Source organism: Balearica regulorum, chromosome 24 (genome assembly GCF_011004875.1).
Source record: "Balearica regulorum gibbericeps isolate bBalReg1 chromosome 24, bBalReg1.pri, whole genome shotgun sequence".
NCBI classification, from domain to species: domain Eukaryota; kingdom Metazoa; phylum Chordata; class Aves; order Gruiformes; family Gruidae; genus Balearica; species Balearica regulorum.
Window position 1 is genome coordinate 550,629 of NC_046207.1, and position 26,995 is coordinate 577,623.

At 43.5% G+C, this 26,995-nt stretch overlaps 1 protein-coding gene across 1 annotated transcript; it reads right to left on the reverse strand.

Annotated features, from left to right (window-relative positions):
• Positions 1-871: 871 nt before the first annotated feature.
• On the reverse strand, positions 872-19,549 carry PLA2G4C (phospholipase A2 group IVC). The gene is made up of 15 exons (XM_075774863.1): positions 19,532-19,549; positions 18,731-18,847; positions 16,962-17,104; positions 15,315-15,513; positions 14,927-15,044; positions 13,311-13,451; positions 12,201-12,254; positions 11,541-11,606; positions 9,981-10,107; positions 9,639-9,652; positions 9,504-9,566; positions 7,820-7,915; positions 6,653-6,807; positions 3,056-3,224; positions 872-2,425 (listed from the first exon to the last, which is right to left on the reverse strand). Exons 1-15 carry the CDS (start codon positions 19,547-19,549, stop codon positions 2,256-2,258), a joined length of 1,650 nt encoding a protein of 549 aa, XP_075630978.1. The 3' UTR covers positions 872-2,255.
• Between the last annotated feature and the right edge of the window lie 7,446 nt (positions 19,550-26,995).

Here is a 26,995-nt window from a genome sequence, read left to right on the forward strand (position 1 = left end):
GGAATATCCTTTTAGTCAGCTGAAGTCAGCTGTCCCAGCTGTGTTATATGTCCCAGCTTCTTGTGCGCCCCCAGCCTACTCTCTGTTGGGGCGGTGTGAGAAAAAGAAAAGGCCTTGACTCTGTGTGAGCACTGCTCAGCAACAGTTAAAACATCCCTGTGTTATCAACACTGACTTGGTCACAAATCCAAAAGGCAGCACCATATGAGCTACCATGAAAAAAATTAACTCCATCCCAGCCAGACCAACTACAGTCTCCACCCCTTATTCCATACCATTTACATCATGCTCAGGACCCACACTATCCAATACACCCTCATTAACCATCACACCCCCTGCCCCCTGTGGACTTATCCACAGCCACAGATGCTTTGAGGTGTACTTGCTCCAACATGGACTTAGCTACAGGTCACAGTCCTTTTGACTCAAGTTCACACTGGAGTTCCAGCCTATCCAGCAGCACAGGACCAGCAGCGATGCCCTGGCTATCTGCCACCCCAGGCGCATGGCCGTTGCTGTTAGCAAAATGTTCCCAGGCACAGCAGAGTAAGATGATAAGCACTACAGCAAACAGCGAAAGAATCCACTGACGAGCATGAGCCTCTAAGATACACTAAGGCACGCTAGCCCCGTGGCAAGCACAGGAGCCTGCCAATCAATAGCTGAATAGCTGTAACAGCTATCAATTTTGTCGACCACATTCCAATGAAATACATCGTTATCTTGAAGCCTCTGAGCTCAATGCTGGGCAGCAGAAATTATTTCTGTGGGTTAACCCCAGCAGGCAGCTAAGCACCACACAGCGTTCACTCAGCGCTTCCCCCCTGCCCCGCTCCCCCCAGCCGCCCCCCGCCAGTGGAATGAGGGAAAGAATTGGAAGGGTAAAATTGAAAATACTCGTGGGCTGAGACAGAGACAGTTTAATAGGTAAAACAAAACCTGATCATGCAAGCAAAGCAAAATAAGGAATTCTTGACACTGTACAAGCGGTGTTCTGTGACAATTGAGCCATCGTTGTGTTATCAACGCTGTTTTGGCCACAAATCCACAACAGCACCATGCAAGCTACTATGAAGAAAATTAACTCTCATCTAGACAAAAGCAGTACACAGGGTCAGCTCAAACAAGTCGCCCAGGACCTTGTCCAAGTGGGGTTTGAATATCTCCACAGATGCAGACTCCATAGCTTCTCTGGGTGACCTGTTCTAGTGTCTGACCACTGTCACAGTAAAAACAGAAAGTGTTTTCCTGTCTTTACACTGAATTTCCTGGTTTCAATTCAGTCTGAACATAAGAAAACACAAGAAAACACTTGCAAGCTAAAGATTTCCAGTATAGCTCAGAGGAGGCTGTTGGTTTGGCGGGTTTTTTTTCAATATCAGAGATATTCTTTTTCAATGCCAAGTTATTACAGATAAATTCTTTGACTGGGATTGTGCAGTACACATTGGGACAAAGCCAAATATGGCTGCTATTAGGAACAGGCTATAGCTCATATATTTAATATACAGTTAGGTTTAAGTACGATACACGGAAAATGCAGACAAATGAACAAGTGACAAATACAGAAAAAGAAAGAAGGTTGAAAAGCCAGTATCATGAGCAAGCCAGAGTCTAGCATTAGCTTGCATTTGGTTCATGTGGACAGACATCCTCTCCTTGTGCAGAGACACTCCAGTTTTACCGGCATTATTTGTCAGTCTCTGACCATTGGACTTCTCTTTATCTCTTTCATGGCTCCTCTATTGTGCCTCTTCTATTGTCAAAAGCAAAAATTATAGTGGTTCTTTTTTCCCTTTTAAAATGTTTACTTAGTATTTATCTGTCTAATTCTTTATTACCTGTCATGCTGCCTGGTTAGGTATTCTCCTATGGAAAGCCTCCTCTCTCTCTTTCTCCTTCTTCCCTTATTTTTCCTCTTTGTTGGTTTAAGACCTCTTTGCAAACACCAAAGCCTCCGTCTCAGCCAATTTTAAAGACAGCCTCTTCAGCCCTTCAGAAACACAGGCCGTCTTAGTCTCACAAATATGTTTCAAATGTGCCAAGTGTTCACTGCTTAAGAGCACCTTTTTGGTTCTTTTGGCTATAGAGGAGAGGTAGCTGAGATGGAGAAATCTCCATTATGGTTGCCCAGGGCACACTATGAAGACTAATACACCAAATGGCCAAGACAAAACGTGCAGTGGGGTAAAGTATACCATTTATAGCAATTCGTAAATTCATTGTCTTGTACTGAAGGAAAAAACGCTTCACATTCAGAACTTGTTTGCACGAGAGGAAGGCACAAGCCGTTTTATCTCTTGCAAAATCTTCTCACTATTGTTGGATACATTCAACCCCGCTTTCTGAAGGAGGTCTTTGATGTCTTCCCTGGGGAAGGACATGCAAAAGGTGGGAAACCTTTTTCTGTATTCTTCTATTTTATCTAGGAAAAAAGTAGACAAAATATGTAAGTAATTGCCTAACAGAAAACTAGAAGATCATTCAAGAAAAGCATGGCATTGAGGAAAACATTAATCCTTGAAGATGTGCAAGTTTCCCACACAAGTTCTTTATCACATTAAGATCCTGCGGGAGCTAGCGAAGAGAAAGGAGTCAAGAGTCTGGAGGTGCCTCTTTCATCACCGGCTTCATCAGTTGTCTGAGAGAGGGGGATAAATCTCCGCCTGGACCTGCCTGATCCTCACCAATAACTGTAAAGGAAAGCAGTGGTAAATATCCCGGACGCGGACACTCTGGCTTCTAAATGTGATGCCTCCCCAACTCCTCTTTAGTAGGAGGACCACAATTTAATTACACTGATTTACACAACAAACCAAGGAGAGTGTAAAATCCTTATAGTTCAGGACATATGTCGCCTGTCTGAGAGGGTGAGTACATTAATGCACATGCAAGCTTCTATCCATTCGACATTGAGCCTGCCCTGTTCCTTTTCTTCTGTGTGCATTTGTGGCAGCAGCGCTGGGTAAAGAAGGACTCTGCAATGCTTGACACTGGAAGTTGAGAATATGAAATGAAAATATGCAGAGACAAAATTGCATAGAGTACGTGTTACCAGAACAATTCACGTTGTTGAAGAGTGGAAAGTGCATGACTGTAGGGCATGACTCGTCTCCTCGGAAGATATAGCAATCAGAAGGGTTGTCCACATTCTTTTCCTGGTGCTCTATCTTGGGAAACGGGATATGGTTTTTCTGGCAGTATGTAGCTGTTTTCTTGATAGTCTGAAACACAGAGAAATTGTATGCATTTTTTAGTTCCTCTGCTTCTTTCTGATCTCCTCGAATAAATCAATCCTACCTCTGGTAATGAAATTAATTGCTACAGAACATAGTTTCTTAGACTATACATAATTGTAACATAAAATACATTTAAAAGTCTAAGCTTTCCTCAAGCATTCTCTGAGGAACAGACAAAGTCTGGAATATAAATGAAAATCAAGCACTCACTTCTGGCATCACTTCTAGCAAGAACCTTTGTTTAACAAATTACACCTACGCCCAGAAAGGCCATGTGGCTAACACGGAAAGATGTCAAAATTAAAGGGATCTGGCATCTCTAAAAGAGTCTGAAGACATCACCAGCTTCACAGACTTTCAGAACAAATGTTGCTTTCCACAGCAACCCCTCCTTTTGCTCTACCATTCTAACAAAATTAAAAACTCGCCACGTGCCGCTTCTGTCGATCTGACCATCAAAGGGAGACCCTAACTCACTTCACTCGAGGCACTCTTGAACTTGAATGTTGGCCTGATTTTGCGTGAAAGCATTGACTGGGGTAGGCGTTAAGTTGGGGGCTTGCACAAACTCAGGTTTTCTGTGGTCTCCCTGAGAGATATTACTCCCAGCTGTTCAGGAGCTGAGGAGAAGAAACAACCTGTGAGTCTCTTTCGCTCCTCTGAATGGGTGTGCAATATTCTGCTCTAGATGGCACAAGGGCTGTGAAGAGCAGCCACTTTATGTAAGCTTCCCAGAGTAACTGGGATCTTACACAATTCATTCCAACAACCCCACCACAAGGAATGCACTTCACAACCAAAGATGGGGCCTTAGGCACTAAGAACACTACTGGCCTCTCCCTTAGACAGGCATGCACTGACACCCCGATACTTCTGTCACCCCGCCAAATTGCCTCGGGGTTAGATTCTACAGATCTATCCCTTTTCCTTAATCCCTATTGGGAAAAGATGGAGTTGTAGCTGAAGACGTGATGACTCTTGTGGTCACAAAAGACAATCAGACTTCTCACAAGGTCTTCCTGGAATGATGTGAAATAGTAATGATATTTGGAAAGCCTAGCAAGTTCTTTTTTAACTCAAGCTCCCCAAATTCATCACCTAGGCATCTATGTTTAAATGGAAGCAATTACAGAAACAGCGTTGTGCATTTACCCTCATTTGTTATGAAATTTGTTTATAAAAGGAGAAAGGAAATGGAGTGTATGAGGAGGAAAAAAGCCTACGCAAAGGGAAACTGAGCAAAATTCTTACCAATACTGATATGAGGTCTCCTCAAAGGTAAAAGATCTATTTTGCTGTAAATACTGTCTTTCAAAAAGTGGTCTGCCATCTGACAGGGGCTTCTCTTACCTCTAATAAGGGTTTCTGCTCTTCCTCCCTGGAGAACTACATTTTCCAAACCCCTTTTCCTTCATTCTTGTGGACGTGTGAGTTGGTAAGGACCAGATCCTTCCCATGGGCCCATGAGCTCCATTTAATCTCAGGCCTGGGTCTTCAAGCCCTCCATGAGCTATGTCCTAGGTGCACTGGTCTCCTGCTCAGCCACAGTCATGCCTGTGCCTTCGCCCCCTACATCCGGGCCCTGACCCAAAGGCTGACTTCCCAGCTTGACCTTGGAAGGGTGTCATCACTAGCCATCACTGGACTGGCTACCCTCAGCGGACCTGACCCTCACCTGCCACCAACCTGCCACCAGTCCTGATCCATATGGACTTCCCAAATTGACCTCGGACCTGCCTCATCATAGCAAACTTGCCTGATGATTCCCACCCGTGTTTGAACCTGACTGCTATCTCCAAGCCCTCCCTGTCTGTCTTGCTTGGATCCTGTGAAGCTGGGCACTGGCTGGCAAGGCCCTGCCCTGCCTGCTCTGTTATCACACCTGGCTCCCTTTCCCTCAGGAGCAGCTGGCCCTTGGCAGTTAGCTCAGGCCTTCCTGAGCCCTCTGCCAACCGCATGGAGCCTGGCCCACACCTGTGCAGGACCTTGCCACTATGACTCCTCTTGAGGGGTGAGCCTGGCCCTGGGCTCTGATATCCCCACGCTGCCAACCTCCGACCTTTTCCCAGGCTCCTGAGCAATGTCGTTCCTCAAGCCTGTCAACCTTCCAAAGCTGGCCTCAGAGAACCCCCTGCCCCACCTTCTTCACTCCCAGTCCAGCCTGGACCCCAGCCTGAACACCCCTCCCCAACCCCAAATCTCTCATGCCATGTCCCCTTCCCAGATGGCAGCCCCTGCCCTGGCTCTGTGTCCCCTGAAATAGCCCACTGACAACCACAGCAATGAAATCACTCTACAGCAAGGTCCTTCTGAACCCAGACCTCCCAAGCGTGAGGACACACTTTGCTAGGATGGAAGGCTACTGTCAGGGTCCTGAATGCACTAATAGGCCTTAATGGTCCTGGGGTCTCCACCCGTACCCTTTTCATTGGTACAAGCAGCAGTGTTCAGCTCAGCCACAGATGTGTCTGGACATGGACTCCGTTGATCCATTCCCTGGCACACGGACTGACTTTCCTGCTTGACCCTGGACCTGTCTTTTTGCCATGGACTTGCCTGGATAATCTGGACTACTGATTGACCTTGTCTGCCATCCTTGGACCTGCCCTGCTTGTCCCTCTCAGGTGCTGCAGGGCTGGGCCCTGGCTGGTGAGGCCCCTGCCCTGCAGGTCGTGTTATTGAGCCCGGCTTAAGGAGGAGCTGGCCCTCACTGCTCCCTAACAACCTTATTTGTAGTCAAACGGAAATGGGCGCTTGAAAAGATCACTTAATCGATTTTCAATGCCTACTGTAAGATGCCCATAGGAGCCAGAACCTCCGGGTGCAGCTGCCTCCACTGTCCCTAAAGTGACCGCACTGAAAATATACTGAGAAGCAGCAATTTGAGGTATCCCAGCACATTGTAAGTTCTGATGAGACACTAAACTTCCCCCTCACCTAATTCCCTCCAGCAAGATGGAAGAATTCAGTGTTGAGACCATGTTTCCTCATCCTGCTCACCAGGATGACATTCATCTCTGTGATGAATGTCATCAACTGCCCCTGAGGAAGGAGTAATATCACTTACCATCAGGAAAATTCTAGGCAGCCCTAAGGACAAAAGGGAGGCTAAGACGTTTGTGAGCTTTCCCCCGATGCACCCTTGACAGCCTGACAGCTTGATAACCTTCGTAGGTTACCATACAATACCATGTGAACAAGACAGATAAAATGGCTCATGTTCTACGAATATCTGTTTCTGCCAACCACCTAGAAAAGAAGCCCAAGCAATGTGATGGTCAGCGTCCCAACCTGTCAGAACCCGTTCAGATATTTCTTTGAAAATTGCTTTGACAATGATTGTAATGCATTTCGGAAGTCCCCAACCCAATGACCCCAAAGGAGGTTCTCCAAAGCCATAGCCACACGTGTACCTCAAAAGGGTCTCCAGAGCTGAAATCAAAGGAAATGATCAGATCTGTTCGCCGCTGTGCTCGAAGGACCAGAGGATAGGCAGAATTTATTGCCAGGCCAGCATCAATCAAAGAGATGAGTTTGGTTTTGACCAGGTAGGAGTGCTCAACTTTAGCTAATCCAATGAAAAGAAAAAAAAGAAAAAAAAAAAAAAAGCAATGAGATTTCAGAAAGACATATATGAAAAAAAAAAAATATATATATATACATAGGTGACCAGCACAAAAAGAGTCCATCGGTCTTCACTGACAATGCACCCCAAAAAAGTACTGAAATCTGCCTCTCCTTGCCTCTCCTCCCCAACCAGAAATCCAACCGTATTCTCACAAGAGGAGTCCAAATCCCTCTGACCTACCTCTCTGACTGTGGTCAGCTGCAGATCAGAATTCCTCATGGGCTTTCAGAAAAAGTGAAGAGATCATGCCCCTGGAACTATGCACCCATAGTTTTAGGACATTTTTGAGCAGATAAATGAAGGTGTGAGCCAGCTAACTGCAGTTGTCTAAATGCAGGTTTCTACTTCTGTGCTGGGTGCCAAAGTTTCCATTATCATAAGGGAACATCCAGCTAGGGTAGGCAATGGAATCTAGAGACTCATGTTACTGCCCATGCATCAGGAGCACAGCTCAGTTTCATAAACTTAGTTGTCCAGTTTCACCTCCTTCGGAGGGACTTGTGTCCTTCAGGTTCTCCTCCAAAAGGGCACAAGGGTCCTATAGGTTTTATTTTGGGTCTTCCAACTTAATGCTGTTGACCCTTGTACTCAAGGGCAGTTTGTGTGACATTGGATGCCTGTGTTTACGTGACAGAATTGAGCTTATATATCTGCAGTGATGTTACGGATCTGGATTCCGGTAGTGTGCAATAATTCTGTTTATGACTAGTTTATTTGCTGCCTATAATGGGATGCGGTGAAGAGAGTGTGGATCCTGGAAAGGAAAGCTATCTGACCCACTGTTTTAGGAAGGTAAATAGCAAAGACAGTTTTCTTGGTTTAACATCACACAAGCACAGCATAAAAGCTCTGCTAAACTCCAGGCATTCTGCCTCATAGATCTAGTTGGACAGCATAACCACTCCGTATTTTCTGAATATAAACAAATCATCATTTCATTAGATTTTCTTACGGCAGTTGTAAAGGAAGTTATTAGTCGTTCCCCATTGCCAGGTCAATGCACATTGAATTGTTTTAAGCAGCATCCTAGTGACATTCCACACTGAGCCTGGGGAGAGACAATAAATTCAGAATATAGTTGAATCTAGAGAACTTCACTTTTCCACTGTTGCAACAAAATCTGGGGGAGATGCGTGGTGTTAGAGGAAATATGTGCAGATAGCGTACAAACAGCCTGAGGGCCAAGGGATGAGTGCTTCAGAAGAGAAAGAACCATGCCTTGCCCTACTTCAGATAATTAACATTAAGCAATGGAATCTAAGTACAGCTGAAACAGATTAGAATAAACCACTCAAGGCACCGACTATACAGGATTTGGGCCCTACACCAGCTGGCACATTCACCAAGCTTGAGGCTCGCCGGCTCTGGAGTGGACTGGTTACACCAGTGCTGTACAACAGTGAGGCCTGATCTTTTCTGCGCCTCTTACAGCTTTCTTGTAAGGTTCAGAGGGACTGTTATTTCTCTTCATCTTCTTCCCAGCTGAAAGTGCCCTGAATAAAGTGAGGGCCATGCTACAGCCTGGTAGAATGACCTGTATGAGGTAGGGGATTTTAGCTGAAAGCCATGAGATCATCAAGAGACCGTGTGAGACACTGTGAGAAGACCAGCCCAGTGAAAGAGTTTGGAGGACTGCACTGTGCACACAGAGACAATCCAGGCCTTATCGGTGAACACACTCCTTGGAACAGGCGTTGGAGAGAAAAAAGGCCTGTCTGCAATGTCCAGATTTAATCTCAGAGTGCCAGTTGGCTTACTCCAGAAGGAACTGGCCAAAAGCCACCCATACACTGTGGCTGGTGGAACTAGCAGAGCCCTGGACCTAAACAGGTAACGTACCAGCTAAACATTGCAAATGTATTTGAGGAATTTCAGTGTGAAATTTTACTTTGCAACTTATTTCTGTCTTGCTTAGACCTCTTCCTGCTCTCTCTGATCCAAATCCAAATAATACTCATTTCGCCCACAACTGAGTCTATTAAATATTGCAAATGTAAGCTAAATCAGTTCACTGAAAACAAGCTTCAGTTTAGATAAAAGAGCAGAAATGCTGATTAGCTGGGGGGAAAAAAAAAAACCAACACAGAAAGAATGGAGTGGCTTGTTAAAGAAAAGCCAGTTTTCCTTTAGGATGTCTTTATTTCAAAATTTCTCTAGTGGTGGAAGTTCCAAGCAGCACTTGAGATCATGGCACCCCAGCTGTCCAACAGCAGTCCACTCAGTAATCCACTACCTGCAGCTGCCAAGATCCTATACTTCATCAGTTTGGCATGTCTGAGAAGTCTTGCTGACAATACAGGTTCAGTCAGGAGCAAAGATAGATGGGAAACAGTGATTGTTCAGGATTAGGTCTCTTACTCTTATTTACTTAGGTAGGCAGGTTCTAAGAGCTTTTGTGAGACCTGAAAGCTTTGCGGATATTGGAAACTAGTCCTTGGATGAGGGGTATCAGCACTAGCACGTATTCTTCAATATGGTTTTCACCAGATCTTCCTACTGTGGCTGCACCCAACATTTACACTGGAATTCCAGCTCCCAAAACTCCCAAGCACATGCAATTTTCCAAAGCACGCGCAATTTTCCAAAGCACATACAATACAAAGAGTCATCAAAGAGAGTAAATGAGATAAACTTGCCTAGGAGGTTTTCATGGGATGATGACAACACTCCTTCTATAATACCTTCTTTTCCAAGACACCCTGAGGAAGATCAAGTGGAGAAAAAAGCACAAAACCCAGTCACGTTAAAGAAACAGATAGGTGGCAACCTACAGGGCAACTTTTTACTACAAATGCAGGTGGACATTTCTACCTGGGGTGGAGAGGGCATCATCGTTGTGGTAAGCATTAGTGTAGAATACTTGCCTCCAAACGCCTTTTCTACCTCTTTGCCCAGTTCAGCACAGCTCTTCATTCTTGCCTCCTTCGTTTTCATTGCCCAAGTATTAGACATTTCAAGGCACAGTTGGTAGGATGCACTTTTTCCCTTCTCTTGTTAAAAAGAGAGAAAAGAAGAAAAGGAAAATATGAGAATGCACAACAAAGGAATCACCTTTTGTAAAACTTCTCAGGTTACTGAGAATGCACGTGCTTAGAAATCTCAGCATCATTCACTTGCCTGACAATTTATTCAACAATTTGTCGAAGACTTCCTTAGGATCACTCCCACTTACAGCACACAGCTGAAGGTCTAGTAGAAGAAGAGTGGACTGATAAGCCATGAAGGTATCTGAAATACTCTCTAAGAAAGATAAGAGAAAAGTTACATCAGAATGGAATTTATCGTACCAAACAACTGATGAGGCAGTAACTGACATGGGAATTAGTGAAGATGTAGTCCCGGCATTCAGTGGAATCTGTAGAAACACGCTGACCTCATTCCTCTTATCCTAAAGAAGCTGTTCAAGCGGGTGAGAGGAACTGTGTGCCAGAGTGAGTATTTCTCTCTGTTGACAATAAAAACACCTAACACTGAGCATTCACACCTAGACAGCTGCGCAACCATACCAGGATTCAGATGGCCTTTGTGTTCATCTTGGAAGAAAAGTTCCATGAAACAAAGTTGCAGGAGGAGGAACAGAAACATAAAATTTGGAGTAAATGGGGATTTTCTAATATGCCTCAAATACTTCATTCCCATCTTGAATTAAAAAAAAAAAAAAAGAGTAAGTACAGAAAGGAATAAGAAAAGTGACGACGATTTGAGTCAAGCCTAGTGCGATTTCTTCAAGCGTTAGCAAGAGAGTACTGTGGGAATGCATTTTCTGGTTTACAGTCATTAAAATCTAATTTTTCCAGGTGAACATTTCAATATGGAAGAAGAAAACAAAGAAACAAACAAGCAAACAAACAAAAATTCTGTGGGAAATTTGAATTTTACAAAAGGGGAAAACCCGGAATAACAGGTCCATGAAAGGTGCCATGTTTAATATTCGCTTTCTTTTCCTTAAAGTCTACTGTCAACCAGCCATGATGGTTAGCACAATATGATTTATCTTCTGCTAAAGTAATGTTTGGAAGAACATATGTGCTGACTTGCACTTACTTCAGGAAGTGTAGCTGAGCCATTCCTGATCTGGATTTTTATGTCTAAAGTGTAGGTCTAACTTCTCACATCAAAAGAGCTACGGACACTCGCATACAGTCTGCCTGTAGCGGCAGACATGAAGGTGAGCACGATCTGCTCTTTCACCCCCTCTGCCACCCCTGCTGTCCCCAAATTTCCCAGGTGGAAAGCCATCTGGCGTATTGCAACCTAGAGCCAACGCTAACTCACAGGCAGTGTGGACAAGCAGGAAGTTTGGACCTGAATGTGAGCGTGAGCCTGGAAGCTGCGTGGTGCAGGCTTCTCTTGTACTCCCTGGCCACAGCAGCTACACAAGCGTGCAGTAACATCACCTTCCCAGAAGCCCGTTACTAAAGGGCGTCTGACATGAGTGAATCCCTCCCAAATGTCAGGGTGGCTATTTCAGTTACATGCTCAAGATCTCACAAATCATTACGTAAATGAGAGACAAGAAGGTCTGGATTTCCTTGTGCCTGCTGAGACTCCTGTCAGTCCCCTAAGGAAAACATGGGGCAAGCAGAAAAGAATGTCAAATTGAAAAATTTAAAACAGAACAGAACAAAACAAAACAAAAGAAAACAAAAAGGCAAAGAAGCACAATAACGCACCTGGTCCATATGAGGAGAGGCCTTTCAATGAGTGCAATGGTCCTTGTGAGAACAAGCCGAGACTGTCTGGGAAGAAATAAAAGGATAATTAAAATAAGAATACCCCTTCCAATAAAATAGTCATTGTCTGCCAACGAAAGACATCAGGAAAGCTAGCCATGCACCTAAACATAGATGTACCTGCCTTGTGGCTGACACTCCAAAAGAGTACTAACCTCTTGCTGGTTCTGTTCATCACTCATAGCTCTCTGCTCGCATTCTCAGACACCTCATGGCATCTCACTCACCTCTATTATTCCCCCAGCAGTTTTGATAGCCTCCTGCCTCAGAGTTTAACATATTGTCTCTGAGGATACGGCAGAGGGGCTGGAACTGGATGATCTTTAAGGTCTCTTCCAACCCCAAACATTCTATGATTCTATGATTTTAATTTTGGCTCTTTGAGCTGCACAGTCTTGGCTAAGATCTGGACAAACTCTGTCTGGGCATCTCTGAAGATGACAAATGGAGTGCCAGTGGAGCTTGTGTTAGGCATAGCTGTATTTCTGTTTGGAACTAGAGCACTGCAGGGATTACTTGAGGGTAATGGGAAGTATGTGCTCAATTTCAGCGGGTGCAACAACTGATTTGAGCATACCAGCAACAGGAAACATGTAGTACCTCGTATAAACTTTAGATTTTCTTCCATGCTTCCAATAGCACTCCCCCATAAGCCTGGGAAAGAAGAAAAAAAAAAAAAGGGCTTAGAGTGCTTGCTTTATAAGTTTCGCTAAGAATTCAAGTCTGCCTTTCAGCAGTACACGTCTCTTACTAAACTTTCAAAATCTTTAAGACAGATGTCTAAATTGAAACTCCTTGACTCATCTTCCCTTACTGCCTACTGAAAGGATTATACACCTCCTGAAATTATTTACTCCCTCTTCCTCCTGCTAGGTCTGCCCATGCTTGTGGACCAGCTTTTTATGTTACTTAAGGGCAGAATCCCATGGAAATCCACTGGGTACTCTCACACTGCAGAACTCTTGGGCGAGTGCTTCCTTGGGCCAGCCCCACACATGAGCCTGGAGGCATAAGTACCCTTCATGGATGTGTTGTGTTTATTTGTTTTTCCTTCTGAGTGAATTGAATAGTACGAACTAGAGCGCTGCTTTGTTTTTTTCTTTTTCTCGTCCCCCCCCCGCCCCTCGTCCCCCCATAGCATGGTGTGTTTTGAGGTGTGTTTTGAGGAGACTGGGGCATGAAGTCATTAAACGCAAGATGTGTTTAAGGATTCCAGATATGTTTAGTCATGTCACAGACAAGCAAGATGAGATTAGATTTGCAGCTATACCACTTTGGTAGGGAATGAAAGAACTTTGGACGTGGACTGAAATGGAGTGAAACAAACTAGCAAAATAGGAGCTACCAGTCCTCACAGTAGGATGTCTCTAGTTTGGGAAGCACCTCTCCCTGTAAAGTCAGCATGCTGGGATTATAGAAGATTTAGACATCCAGGTTGGAACTGTGTTATTAACATCCGTAATCTAAAGATTAGGTCTCTCACTTCCCATAGAAACCACAAAAAATTGGTCAATGTAGACAGTGGAGTGTAGAGAGGCATTCAGGTGTACCTGTTTGAATGTTTAAAGTGAGACAAACTGCTCTCCAGAATTCATACACTATTATGCGTGCATTCATGGAATAACAGATGCATCCTTTTTACCTACAGAAAGATCCAGGATAGCTAAAGCTGTATTTTTCCTTCTACAAAGCAGAATTAGGAAGATTCACCTTGCATGTAACAAATGGATTTCTTCTTCCCCTTTTTCTTCAGCTCACCCTCCTCAAATTCACTTCCAAAGTGTTTGGTACTCAGAAAAGCACCCAAGGCAGTATATCCAGCCTCATGTGGGGTGAATTCAAACCAAGTCCCTGAGAAAAATCAAACAGCTTTGTCACTCAATATTCGGAAGCATAGCTGACCTCACTGTCCCAAAGAAGAAGACCTTTAGGTTGGTTTTTTTCCTCTTCTAAAATCACCTGATATTAGCTGACTAAAGACAAATTTGCATATGGGGAACAAACTAAGTTGCAAGCATGCTGCCACCTGCTCTTTGATACGCCCTTGGTGTCCTTCCTATCTTGGCCTCCAGCTGCCACACCAGAAAGGTCTTGGTTTCCCACAGATCATGTGTCACATTGTACAGCTCTGTGCAGATCTCTCAGAAGTGTTAGGTATCTCAAGGGCCTCTCGATGCTTATGCGTAGGTGACAGAGTCTGCCTGCCCTACTATTCTCTAGAGTCAATGAAGAGAAGAGACTGGGCTTGATTCACGTACCCACAGGTATGTAACTGGGAACCTACGGTGCTAGGGACCTATGGTGAACTGAGTCACCTGCATGGGGGCAACAGTTATGACTCAGGACTGAAATAACACTCATAGTCCTTTAGAAAAGTAGGTGAAGCAGGCAGAGTATGGTAAGGCATCTCAAATGGAACCACAGGCCTCTGTGTGGACAACTGAATCAAGTCTATTTGCTCCAGAGGGACATCAATTATTCTAACAGGTATGGAAAATATAATTTGATAGCAATGGTGAAACTTTTTGTTGGTCGTGACTATTATCCCACATGCCTAAACTGCAGAGCCACCTACTCTCCATCTCGTAATCCCTTCCTTGATCACATTTCCTTTCCAGAATGAAGTCCTCAGTTCTCGCTCAGACCTTCCAGGATTATCACAATTCCCGGCCAGCTTGTGCTTTCTAAATCGAATCCCATCACCTGAAGTCAAAGCCTCCCGTTGGTAAGTGGAAGGAGGCAATCTGTCCTCTGTGCAAGTAGGGGTAGGAGAGACAGTCAGAGTTTTAAATTGTAGCGAGGGAAAAGTCAGTTTAATGGGATGGGGTAAGAGTATTTGTTTGAAAGTAAACATCCCCATGTGAAGGCCTTCTCCCTAACTACTGAAAAGGGATCTAGTTGCCTCATTCGGTTCTGGAAGCACTGGATTGTCTTGGGGCTCCACATAGGGCTGACAGACATGATAGAGCATTTGCAAGAGATCTGCACCCTGCTGAAATCAGATGGAGGCCAAGGAGATCGATGATGGCACTAAATGCCTATATTCAGGCTTCTGCATTTTGAAGATCTATTTTATTGACATTTTATTTAATCTGTTTAGCCCATTCTATTCTAGGGGTGCCTCACCATATCCTGTCATGAAAGCCACTTTTACAGAATGTGATTCATCCAGCCTGGAAGTGAACGTTTTTCTCCATTATCTATAAACGAAGACACAGACTGACAAACTGCAATTGGATGTCAGTACAGTTGATGCCTGCCATTGAGATAAAGGAACCTTATGCGTGCTGTTTAAGATACAGTTAGACTAGAGGCCCATATTTTACCTGGAAAGAGCCCATCTTCTTCACTCAGTTTATCCTTATCCACTGCTGCATAAATCGGGTAAGGGTTTATTCCAGTCTCTGAGGCCTCCTTGTGGTCAGCCAGCTCTTTCTCATCGAACTGGAAGGTAAGTATGGACTTCTGAAGGAACATGAAATGCCCCTCCCCTCTGCTATAGCACTGAGGACACCCCCACTTAGGAGACTGCGTGAACCAAGGCGTTGGATTAACCACTTCTGCCTTTCCATATCTAGAGATAAGATGTCATGCTCTGAAATACTGCTTCAATTTATAGAGCTCCACAAAAAAACAGCCACTGAGGTCAAATTTTGTTGCAGCTACTCGGACATCTTCAAGACACTCCCAAGGTGTTTGAAGTTAGCTTCTTACCTGCTGCAGTATTTGGTACACAAGAAAGGAGGCCCAGAAGTCGGTGAGTGAATAAAGTTCATCTTTTGATGACTCCTGTAGGGATTCTCCTGCTTTCGTAATATGCCAGGAGGAATTACTGAGTTGTTCACACAGCTTGTCTTTCAAGGACAACAAATTTTCTGACCATTTCTCATCTCCATACAGGAGGGACATGCACCTTTAAAGGAAAAAGAAAAGTCCTATCTCTAGCACAGGGGGAAGCAAATGGGGCTTTGCTTATTTTGTTTGAATCTGCATGCAGATACAGGAGTGTCTTTAAAAACGTATGGGAAGAGGAAGAAGTCCCAGGCTTCTACAGAAGCAAGGCACTTTACATCATAGAAAGGTGTCACTTACTGCTCAGTTGCATACTGATAATGTCATTTAATTGGTTGCGTGACCTGAAGCTGAGTTTCAGCTGGCTATGTGCCATGTATTAGGGCTAAATTGCTGCAGGAATACAGATTTTGCAGACAGCGTTTGTGGGAAAGATGTGAAATCTGCCAAGACACAGATAGTCCATCAAAGAACTCGGAACAAACTTTAACACATAGAATCACGTCATCATTTTGCACTAGAGACTTGTGACATCTTTTTGTCTGTTACTAACTAGGACCAATAAAGCTGGTACACGTGCAGAGTGACATCTTCTCCTACTGAGCTTACAGCTCCCAGCTCGTGCTAGCTGCCTGCAGAGATGTAAAGACTCACTCTGTTCCAAGACCAACTCCACAGCCTAATTCAGGTATGAATTAAGATGTACAGCATTCCCTTCTTCATCTAGAGCAGCACGTGTCTTGACTCTGTGCAAGGACGGAGGTGTTCTGGATTACTGCAGACACCATATATGGTACCTAACCATAGACAGTGACACTTGAGGTGGCCTAAAATGTCCAAGACTTCCACCCTCATGTGACAGACAATAACACAAGATCTGAGGAAGACTTGTGTCCTCTGGAAACACCTGCTGAAAACCACACAGGATTTCCTCCTAGGGCATCTGAACTGTCACTGGAAGTCTGTCTTTAGAGAACATAAACCTATCCCCTTAAGTAAAATGGAAGGAGAGGTGTGTATGTCACATCTAGATACACATACGGAGATGTCTAAATTTAGACAGAGTTCTGTCCTTACAGAGTAGATGCCTGTACACGACCTATAAGCTAGAGTGCCTTCACAGTCGCTTGAGCGTAACAAACAATCCTGGCACGACATTGACATGCTGCACGTGGGCCTTAAGGTAAAATGGCTCATGTTCCTGAATGTCATTTCTGTTCAGTGAAGTAAGTGAAGTATAAACATTCAGACCATAACCTTACATAGGTAATGCCATTTAACTGCCACAAGGATGAGTGACATCACCACAGATCTTTATCTGAATCACCATTAAGAGGCGCTCATTTCTTCCTCTCTGAGGATGAAAGGTCAGTCTCGCTGAACTGTAGTGCATGTTGCCAATATTCCCTGTGCCTCCCACCATTGCACAGGCAAATATCTCATCTACCACTCAGTTCATCTGTTGAGAGCCCAACAGAGAGTTCTGAACAGTGATGAAATTGTCAAATTACTGTTGAATCTGTGGAGCAGGAAAAACATTCACCATCACACCAGACAACGGGCACCTACCAAGTGGATCCTGACACCCCACACAGATATGTGACAGCATCCAAGAAATTCTGTTTCTTCAGCTCCACCAAGGTTCCTAGCATGGCTATCATGGCACGCAGGCCTCCGCCTGATCCCAGAACAGCAATATTGGGCACTTTATTCTGGGGAGTGGAAGACAGAGAACATACTTCTTTCAGAGCAAAGGCTTAACAAACAGCAAGGATAAAGGCTATTGCAACACTCACCTGACCTGCTTCCTTGCTTTAGGACACATTCCATAATCTGCCTCTTTCCCCCTATTTCTCTTTTTCCTTTACATCACAGTCACAGAATGGGTTCTCTTTTGTATTGTGCTATCACTTGTCTTCCTGGTACTGAAATTTGGTGTGGCCATGTTTTTGTGCTGTAGCTTCAAAATATAAATAAACCTTGAGCCGTACTCATTGTGTTTCTCTAGATGTCATCTCTATTCCCTTTTTGTCACCAAGAACTTTTTTTTTCTCCCAAAAGAGGAAGGTAGACCTATTACAGCCAGCCACAGAAATTTCTCAAGAAACACGTTGCACTGGAACTGGCTGGAGCAGAGTCAACTTTCTTCACAGCAGACCATATGGTGCTGTGGTTTGGATTTGTGGCTAAAAAGGTATTGCTAACACGCTGATGTTTTGAGTGTTGCTGAGCTGTCTTCCACAATATCCAGGCTCTCTCTCTTGCTACTCTGCATTCCACCCCGAGCCAGTAGGCTAGAGTTGGGCACTAGGTTGGAAGAGGGCACTGTTGGGACAGCTGACCCAAACTGACTAAAGTGATATTCCATACCTTATAACATCATGCTCAGCAATAAAAGCTCGAGGAAAGGAAGAAGTAAGGATGTTTGCGCTTATGGCATTTGTCTTCCCACGTAACTGTTACGCGTGCTGAGGCTCTGCTTTGCAGGAAGTGGCTAACATCTCCCTGGTGATGGGAAGGAGTGAATAAATCCCCTTGCCTGTGCACACAACTTTGCAGCTTTTCCTTTCCCTGTTAAACTGGCTTTATTTTGATCCAGAACTCTTCTCACCCTCCCTGTATTTTCTCCCTGTCCCATGGGAGAGGGGAGTCAGCGAGCAGCTCTGCAGGCATTTGGCTGTTGGCCAGCGTGGACCCACCATATGTGCCATGAGGATAAAATGAGCATGGAGTCAAAGAAAGATGTGTGCAGAGTTATACTGTATGCCTGTGTTCACAGCGTATGAAAAAGCATAGCAGCAGGTGTTCCTGTATCATTGTATGCGATGCTGCGCATCTGAGGGTGAAAGGGTTCAAATGCAGAGATGAATGTGTGCACAAGAACGCACAGAGAGATTAGAGACATGCGTGTGTGTGCATGCTTATTAGGATGCAAACACATTCAGGTGGTTAACTCTGTGTGTGTGTTCCGAATGGTGCGCATATATATATATATATATAAAAAAATGTAATGTATACGTATAGATTTATAAAAAAATGCAGGTATATAAATATATGGAAGGTCAAGCTGATTAATTAATTAATTAATTAGCTGATAGATGTGGGAATTGCAGCTGGGAATTCCACTGAAAATTCAGTGTCCTCTTCCTTTTTTTCACCTTGGAAATTCTCAGCCTGAATCTTTTTTCCCAGCAGGGGACAGAAAGCCTGCACTGGGAAACTTGTGATGACAGATGATGCTTCCTAGGGACTGGACCTCACTTCAAACGGCACTCCGTGTGCCATTCACTTCACTGGAGTGTTACCCTTTTTTCCTGAATAGGACTGTCCGTGCTTACCTGGTCACAAGGAATCTGAAGGGTTTTCAGGCACAACAGCACTTTTTCTCTTCTCTGCTGAGTGGCTTTTTTCTCACCTTCTGAGAGGTCATGAGACAGGCGGACTTTGTTGTCATCCTAGCATACAAAGGGAAACACATTCAGGGGAAGACTATTTCTCACTGCAAGAAAATCAATATATGGGATCCATACAGCTTTCTGCAGACTAGCCAATGTCCACTCTGAGTCAAGACCTCACAGCATTGTAAAGAAGATCAGGGAACTCATTTCTGTGTTTATTACACTTTAAATACAGGATGAAAGAGGCAGTATTGATGAACCTGATGGAGAAAGTGAAGAGGAAGGAACACAAACCAAAGTTTCAGTTCTTCCAGATTAAAAGGCCCTCGAGCTCCCGACTGAACAGAACAGTCCATTGTCTCAAAGGAAATATTCTTGTGCTTGTTAGCATTTTTTCACAATAGTAACTGTAAATCTGAAATATTTTTTCTTCTTGCAGCGATTTATCAAATCCAGTGAAATTTGTTAGTTGATTTCCTTGAGCCAATGGTGTATTTTTCAGTTAAAAACAAATGTCTAACTTGAACTAATGTTCACAGTAGCCTGAAGAAATGCAACTTTCCTGGGTTCGTATTATAGATCAGGTATATGCTGGTGGCAGCATTCAACTCATTTATGCTTCAACTTCAGCCTGAAATCTACAGTCCCCTCAACATCCTTAAACATCAGTGGAGAGCAAGCAGCACTTCTAGAGCACCTCCCCGAAACCATATTTCAGACACCCCAGAGGTACCTGTGTACCTCCACTATGAAATGCATCCACGACTAGCTCATATGCAGAAATCTCTAATGCAGGTGTTTAATGCCAGGTGAGATGAATCCTACCCTTATTCTGATTCATGTCCTGGAGGATCCTCTTTAGCTATCATCTAGACAGGAGGGCTCAAATAATTGAAGTTAGTCCTTACAAAGACTTTGTAGAATAATATTAGTATGAAGTACACAGAACATCCATTTTATAAAACAATGTGGACAATGAAGCAACTAGAAGAGGAATTAGGAAATAGAGGGGGAACCCAGGGTAGAAAGAGCATACCTCAAGTAGCCATTGAGTTGTCTGTCTTTGCTTCCTGGAGACCTAGTGAAAAGGGAATGCACAGCAACGTGTCAGTGCAGAGTAACTTTCAAACTACGAAGGAGGTGAATTTATTTTCCCTACTATCCTCTTCCAAGGTTAAAAAAAAAACAAACCCAAAACATGTGTTTAAAAGAAGGACTGAGTAATTATCATCTTGCATCATACCACTCATTACCTAGGATTAATGATTCACAGCCTGATGGCTATGACTGCTCCACCTTGTCAATATTGCCAATATTGCCATAATTTCCACGGAATGCTAGCATATGAATATGAAATAATTGATGCCAAAAGAATTTATAAATATTGTGTATATCCAAAGACAATCAAATGACCATCATTAGCCTAAACAGTTACACTACCTTTGGCTGTTACTGCTTACTTGACTCAGTCTGAATGGTAGCATATATATAATTTGATAATTTGTGTAATGTTGGGGGAAACCTCAATATCAATAGAGACTGGAGGATGAATGGATTGAGAGCAGCCCTGCTGAGAACGACTTAAGGATACTGGTGGATGAGAAACTGGACGCAAGATGGCAATATGTGCTTGCAGCCCAGAAAGCCAACCATATCGTGGGCTGCATCAAAAGAAGCGTGACCAGCAGGTCTCCCCCTCTACTCTGCTCTGATGAGACCCCACCTGGAATACTGCATCCAGCTCTGGGATCTCCAGTACAACAAAGACATGGACCTGTTGGAGCGGGTGCAGAGGAGGGCCATGAAGATGATCAAAGGGCTGGAGCATCTCTCCTATGAAGACAGGCGGAGAGAGCTGGGGTCGTTCAGCCTGGAGAAGAGCAGGCTCCAGTGAGACTATCTTGCATCCATTCAATATATAAAGGGGGCTTCTAAGAAAGACAGAGAGAGACTTTTTTTTCCAAGGCCTGTAGTGACACGAGAAGGGGCATCAGTTTTAAACTGAAAGATGGTTGACCTAGATTGGACATAAGGGAGAAATCTTTTATGATGAGGGTGAGGCACTGGAACAGGTTGCTCAGAGAGGTTATGGATGCCCCATCCTTGGAAGTGTTCAAGGTCAGGTTGGGCGGGGCCTTCAGCAACCTGAGCTAGTAAGAGGTGTCCCTGCCCATGGCAAGAGGGTTGGACTAGACGATCTTTCAAGGTCCCTTCCAACCCAAACCTTTCTGTGATTCTATGACTACTTTGCCAACCAGTGAATATCATATTCACAGACAACTCCTGGGACAGCAGCAGTGTAAAACAACACCTACCTAATTCCTTCTTCCACCATTAGAGATGGGCTTAGGACACAGGTTAACTGCTTACAAGTTGTATTGTCTAAAGCACTAGATTGCTATGCAGGTGCCTCCTGTTTTATGCCCACAGTCTCAGAAAATGCCCATGCAGACTGAATCCTGAGCGCCTGGCACAGTGCTCAGCACAGCCAGTAACTTTCATAAGTGGAAAACAACAGATGCATAATTCAGAGGAATTGGGAGATCTTAAATAAAAACATGCTCATTTTCCTCCGTGACTATGTAAGGAACATCAATATCTCCGTGATTCTATGTGAACAAAATAATTTTCTTGGGGTCAGGCACTTAGTGAAAAAGTAACCAAAATGGATGTATAGGAAGAACAATGAGACCACAGAGTTAATGGTGATGTGAATTCTTATTTCTGTCTACTAAAAATTCTCCCTAAAACTAAGTCTATTTCGTCTTTGCTATTCTTTCAAACTTTGCCAAGCTTTAAATGTTGTGGTATAAATGTTAAATGTTGTGATGGAAATCACCACCTTTCTCAGATTCATGTTGGTTTTCAAAGTTGTTCGCTATTTCCAGAATCTACAACGGTGAGAAATAGGTCGTATGGACAACACAGATAATTTTCCAGTAGGAGGTGAGAGGACTGTCCTAGAGCTATCTAAGAACACAAATATGTGGTATAACCTCTACTGACTGGAAGCTTTTGTTCACATTCTAGGGTGTGGGAAATAATATTAATGTCACCTCAACAGAGTGCCCTTGATGACCTTAGTTAATTGCACAGATTTCAAAGAACGTTGGATGAATCAGCTAATGCCCTTGGAACTGTCCTTGTTGAGCGGGAAGGAGAGAAATTAAACAGTTACGTACGTAGCATTGCTTTTTCCATGGTATCACATATTAAACAGATTTCCCTCACTGGCGTGTATATGCATACCAGACTATTAACAGAGAGCTGGTGAACAGAGATGTATACCCTACTTTTTAAGTAAGTTGTTGATGTTAATTCTTCCACATTGGAACAGTATTGATGCAACAGAAGGGCTGGTGTGCACTTCAGTCTTTGGTGGATTTTTTTTCCTGCCTACGTGAGTTTCCTCAACAAAGTATCTTGTGCCTCACGAGAAAAAAATTTCCTCAAAAATCGCTCTGACCATTTCCAAAACATTAAACATGAACAAGGCCTCAGATATCAGTTGTAAAAAAAGGCCATGCGTCCACTTCTCTATTTCACAAAACCAGGTTCTATTGAATAACACAAACTGTTTGTACCACTGTAACGTGAACCGTGGACCCACTGACAGTTTGTACTGGTTGGGGTCTGGTCAGGTAGAGAAGCCCTGCTTCTTCCAGGCCATGGAATGGACAGTGCCTGAAGTAAAATCTCTGGCCAACGAGGATTACAACCAGAGAATATCTTGTTCAACCCACCTGCCTTTCAGTAATTCGGTGTGACAGCTGTGTGGGAACTGAATGACCCCAGGTTTTCTCTAGGTCTACCGGGAAGAGGAAGGAACCTGCTTAAGAAGCTCACACCAGTTCTCTCAGGCAGGGTGCCAAGCTAGTGATAAGGTGCTTATCTCCCTCCTTTGAATACATATTAACCTACCAGTCCCAAGCAAGCTGGTGTGAATATATCAGAGAACCATGTTGAACAGAGGTACTAGGTGGACCTTATAATCCAAAAAGATACCTCACTGAGACTGCTCAAGGACCAGTAGAGAAGAACAAGGATATGGCTAACACCAAAATATAAATGATAACGCATTGAGGTACAATTGCTCTTAAATTGAGTATTTAAGAGAAAACAATTACAAACTTATTGCGGAAGACATCAGTGAAGTCACCACATATCAGTTAACACACAGCTACTGCCCGGTCTCAGTTCGACTTCTGTTAATGAAGAGCAACATCATAACACTGAGTTGAGTTGCTACCATTTATTCATAAGTGACAGTAGCCCTCTGGCGGGTGCCCATTTTTATTAATTAGCTGTAAAGGAAGTGGCTGCAATGCAGAGAACTGTGAATGGCCAGAGGAGAATGGGGCAAATGAATCCTAAACCAACGCCCTCACAATATGATCCCACCACGGTTTGTTGAGCCAGGACTCCTCCCTCATTTCATGTATCCTCCGAACCAAAGTCTGCGTAACAGCTGGAAAGGCTCCCCTCCTAGTCAATGGAGGCATTTTTGGTGTAATTAACCAGAGCTAGTTCCAGTTCCACCTGAGCCTAACCATTCTGCCACTGCATTGCTCTTGGAATTCCAGGCTTCCACCTGCAATACCAGAGAGGAGTGCATTTCATCTATGGCATGTGTCAGCCGCACGTGAATGGCTCAGATGCCTTAGGGTTCTTAGAAGGACACCGTACACTTGACACACACCCTTAACATTTAGCCAGAAGAACCTCAACCTTTATGCAAGCATCAATAGAATAAATGAGAAACAATTGCTTTTGTTTGCATTGCCAGGGAGATGTTTTTGGTGCAGTTTTTTTTCATTTGCACACTCTGGTGTGTATGTTACCAACCACAATGGTTGTACTGTTATCTTGGTATAGTTAGGTAGACACTGTACAGATATTCAAAACATGAACATTCCCCCCCGCCCCTTTCCCTTTGAAGATTGCTGTCAGTCTCCACAGAGCAAGGCAAGACCTCAACTCTGTTTTGAGAATAGAGGGTTTTATTCATCGCAGTCACTGCAACTGCTTTCTTCAGTGTGATGAATCCTGAGTCAGATATCCCCAAATATGCCACCTGTTAGATCATGAATACTGCTCACTGTCATTTGTAGGTTCATCACCCACAAGTCAAACAAAACCACTTTCAAAGAAAGAAGGTTGTGCCTTCCTAAGACCAGCAGGGATTGATCCTTGTGGGTCTTAGATAGGCACAGGCTTTTTCCTCCCTGCCACAAGCTTTCCATTTTTTTCCTATGTGTTAATCTTTCGTGCATTCCTCTGAGCAGCGCACATTTAAGAGAGAATATTTTTGTCTGTTTTCAGCTCTTCGGTGCACAAAGTTAGGGAAAAAATTTATATGTATTCACAAAGAGAAGAAAAATACTCATTCAATGAAGGATGGCAAATGAGAGAAGTTGTGGAGGCAGATAAGCTATGGCAGGTGGACACTAAATTTATTTGCCTAACGTTTAAAATAGTCACAATAAGTTTCTTCTCTAGGCAGCACAGATACATTAGGTGGTGACTTCAGGAGGAGGCGCAACTCACTCTGGATCTATCTATTTCTCCCCACTGCCTGTAAAAGAACCCCTGCAGGCAAGATTCATCTTTGTTTTGATGCCAGGTTAAGATCCCCAGAGTTCTTGTCCAGGCAACATTTCTATGACTGTAACAATCTCAAATGCAGAGTAATAATTTCTGAATGCTGAAAGTGAGACAAGGCAAATGCCAGAGTAAATACTTCTTATGATTTTTATCCTAGACCCAGCCTTACACTTTTAAGATAGGCCAATTGCTTGGAGATGCTGCAGATTTACACTTGAGTCAACCACAGAATCTTGTGTGGCTCCATCCATTCTTTAGTCCCATCTCCTGCCTTCGTGAAGGGCCATGTATGACAGCCCCTGAAAGGCAGTCATTTGGCTGCTCCTTGAGACCTTTTTGAAGTAGATTCCATATGATCCTCTGACAAACCCTTCTTTCCCCTTTCTCCCTTCATCACCGCACTGCACAATTCTTCCAACTGGAAGGATTTCCTTTCTCTCTCTTACACTGACAACTCAACTTCCTTGGACCATTCCGTCAAAGAGCAGATAAAAGAATTCATGACCATCTACTTTATCTCTCTGCGTATAAAAAGATTGGTGCAGGTATGATATTCCCTCCTCTTCCTTCCTATGGCCACAGTCTTTGACTAAAACTTTCATTCTTCTAATGCTCACTCCGATGGTGTTTCTTCCCTCTTTTTCCTCTCAAAATTTGCAATATATTGCTTTCTACAAATGTGCTTTCCAAGTGAAACTGAGGAACATATAATGGGAACACCAATGTTTTTCCCAGTGACTTAGAAATCCCAATAGGTTCTTGCTGTGACATTTTATTTTACTGTCCAAGTGCAGAAAATTAGTAAGATGATAGAGAACAGGCTCATGATGCCTGTATTTTTATGCCTAAAAATACAGCCATTTGGCTAGGTCCCTGCCGTTTACCTTTCAGGGATGGTAATCCCCTTATCTTCCAGATGGTCGGTGATGCGATAATAAATTCTTTGGACCTCATTGGAGGAATCCTCTTCAATTAAAATGTCATATATTGATATACTATCACCCCTGGTTCCAGTGGGATTTGTGCTAGTTTCTGAGCTAAACCCTGATTTGATAAAGCAGGGCTATGTCTGAATCTTTGATGCAATTGGGTAAAAGCGTACTGAATTTCCCTCTTGACTTTCCAGTTTCAAGGGGACAATGAAAATTCTTTATATTCACAGCAGCCATCCAAGAATGGGTCATTTGCTTTATAGTAAAAGCAAGATATGTGATAGATGAAAAGGCAGCATGTAGCGGTCCACTATTTTTATTCACTACTGTGAAACGCCAGGTGCTGTTATGTTTATGAACAGGCCATATGGGGGAATTACATGGGGAATGAATTTTCTGAATAATATCCCATCATTTTAAATCCTGAATTAGAGTAGTTACACCTAGTATATATTTAGTGCTAATATAATATTGTCATACATGAATCAAGGCACTTTGGGGTAATTTAGGTGCGGTCTGTAATAGGCAGTAGACCTCTCAGTTGGTATTTTATCTTTAGAAACTACAGAATTTTGAATCCAAGCACTCGGCACACAATGCCTAATGCAGTACTAATGCTCTGGAACTTTAATATACCCACACATAATATATTTAAAGTCCCTACTGTCACTGTGAGTCTCAGTGTTCTTCCATTTGGCAGGGTCAGTTTTATTATAGTTACTGGGAACTTTGTCTTTTCCCACTGATCCTTGTTATATAAATCTTTTCTTGAGTTATCTGGATCAATCCAGAGGTTTCCCTAGCTTTAATGATAAGTATTGGGGCTCCTGTGTCCATGAGAAAAGGGAAAGAATATTTATCATTTACCACCAAAGGTATATGATGACTTATACTAATATTAATTCCAAAAATTTCAGCCACTACAGATAGCTCATCAAAACTCCCTGCACTGGAAGTTCGGAGTTCCTCCATTACTCCCCCGAAGGTGGGGACAGGGCAACAGACACAATTTCCTCTAGCACCTTCCCAACATTCAGGCTGCAGCTGTAGTCCCTTTCACCATTATCTTCTGTAAAGTGGGTGTAGGGTTTATGACAGGTTTTGCCTGTCATAAACCCTGTTCCTTGGGAGGAGGCCAAGGATCTCACTCCTGTCTGAAGGGTGTCTTTTTGTGTGAGATTGATTCCTGTTAACAGAGGTCTTACAATATTTTGTCTTGATTCTTACTATTCTGACCTCCCTTTGACATTTGGACCATCCTTACCTGCCCTTCCTTTTGACATACCACCTTCTCGGGGGTTCCCATAAAGATTGTCTAATTCTGCAGCCCTTGAGCCATCATGGTTTTTCAGTCATGTGTTTCACTGTGTAACATTGTCAGGATTTTTGTCCCCCCAGCAGCTGCATTTTGCAATACCTTTGACTTCCGTCCTGTTGTTGCTATCATGGACATTATATTCTGGGATATAGCAACTTGTTCATTAAGGACATCCTGGGCAGCCAACATCAGTATCCACTTAGCTAATCTGTTGGGAGTGTTCTAAAGAGGGGGAGGGTTATAACCTCATGGTCCTTACAGTTCCTTGAGAGCATGTATTATTAAAGATAATAGAGAAAAAGTGTTTTGTCCAGACCCTGGGCTGGGGTTTTGAAGAAATATCCCTGCTCC

What these genes read in the sequence shown, in the direction of transcription:
- PLA2G4C (XM_075774863.1), bottom strand. An exon ending in TTCAGATTCCTTGTGACCAG is followed by an intron (nt 17,105 to 18,730) that starts GTAAGCACGGAC and finishes TCCACTCCCCAG; the next exon opens with AATAAAGTGCCCAATATTGC. An exon ending in GGGGTGTCAGGATCCACTTG is followed by an intron (nt 15,514 to 16,961) that starts GTAGGTGCCCGT and finishes TTTCCTTTAAAG; the next exon opens with GTGCATGTCCCTCCTGTATG.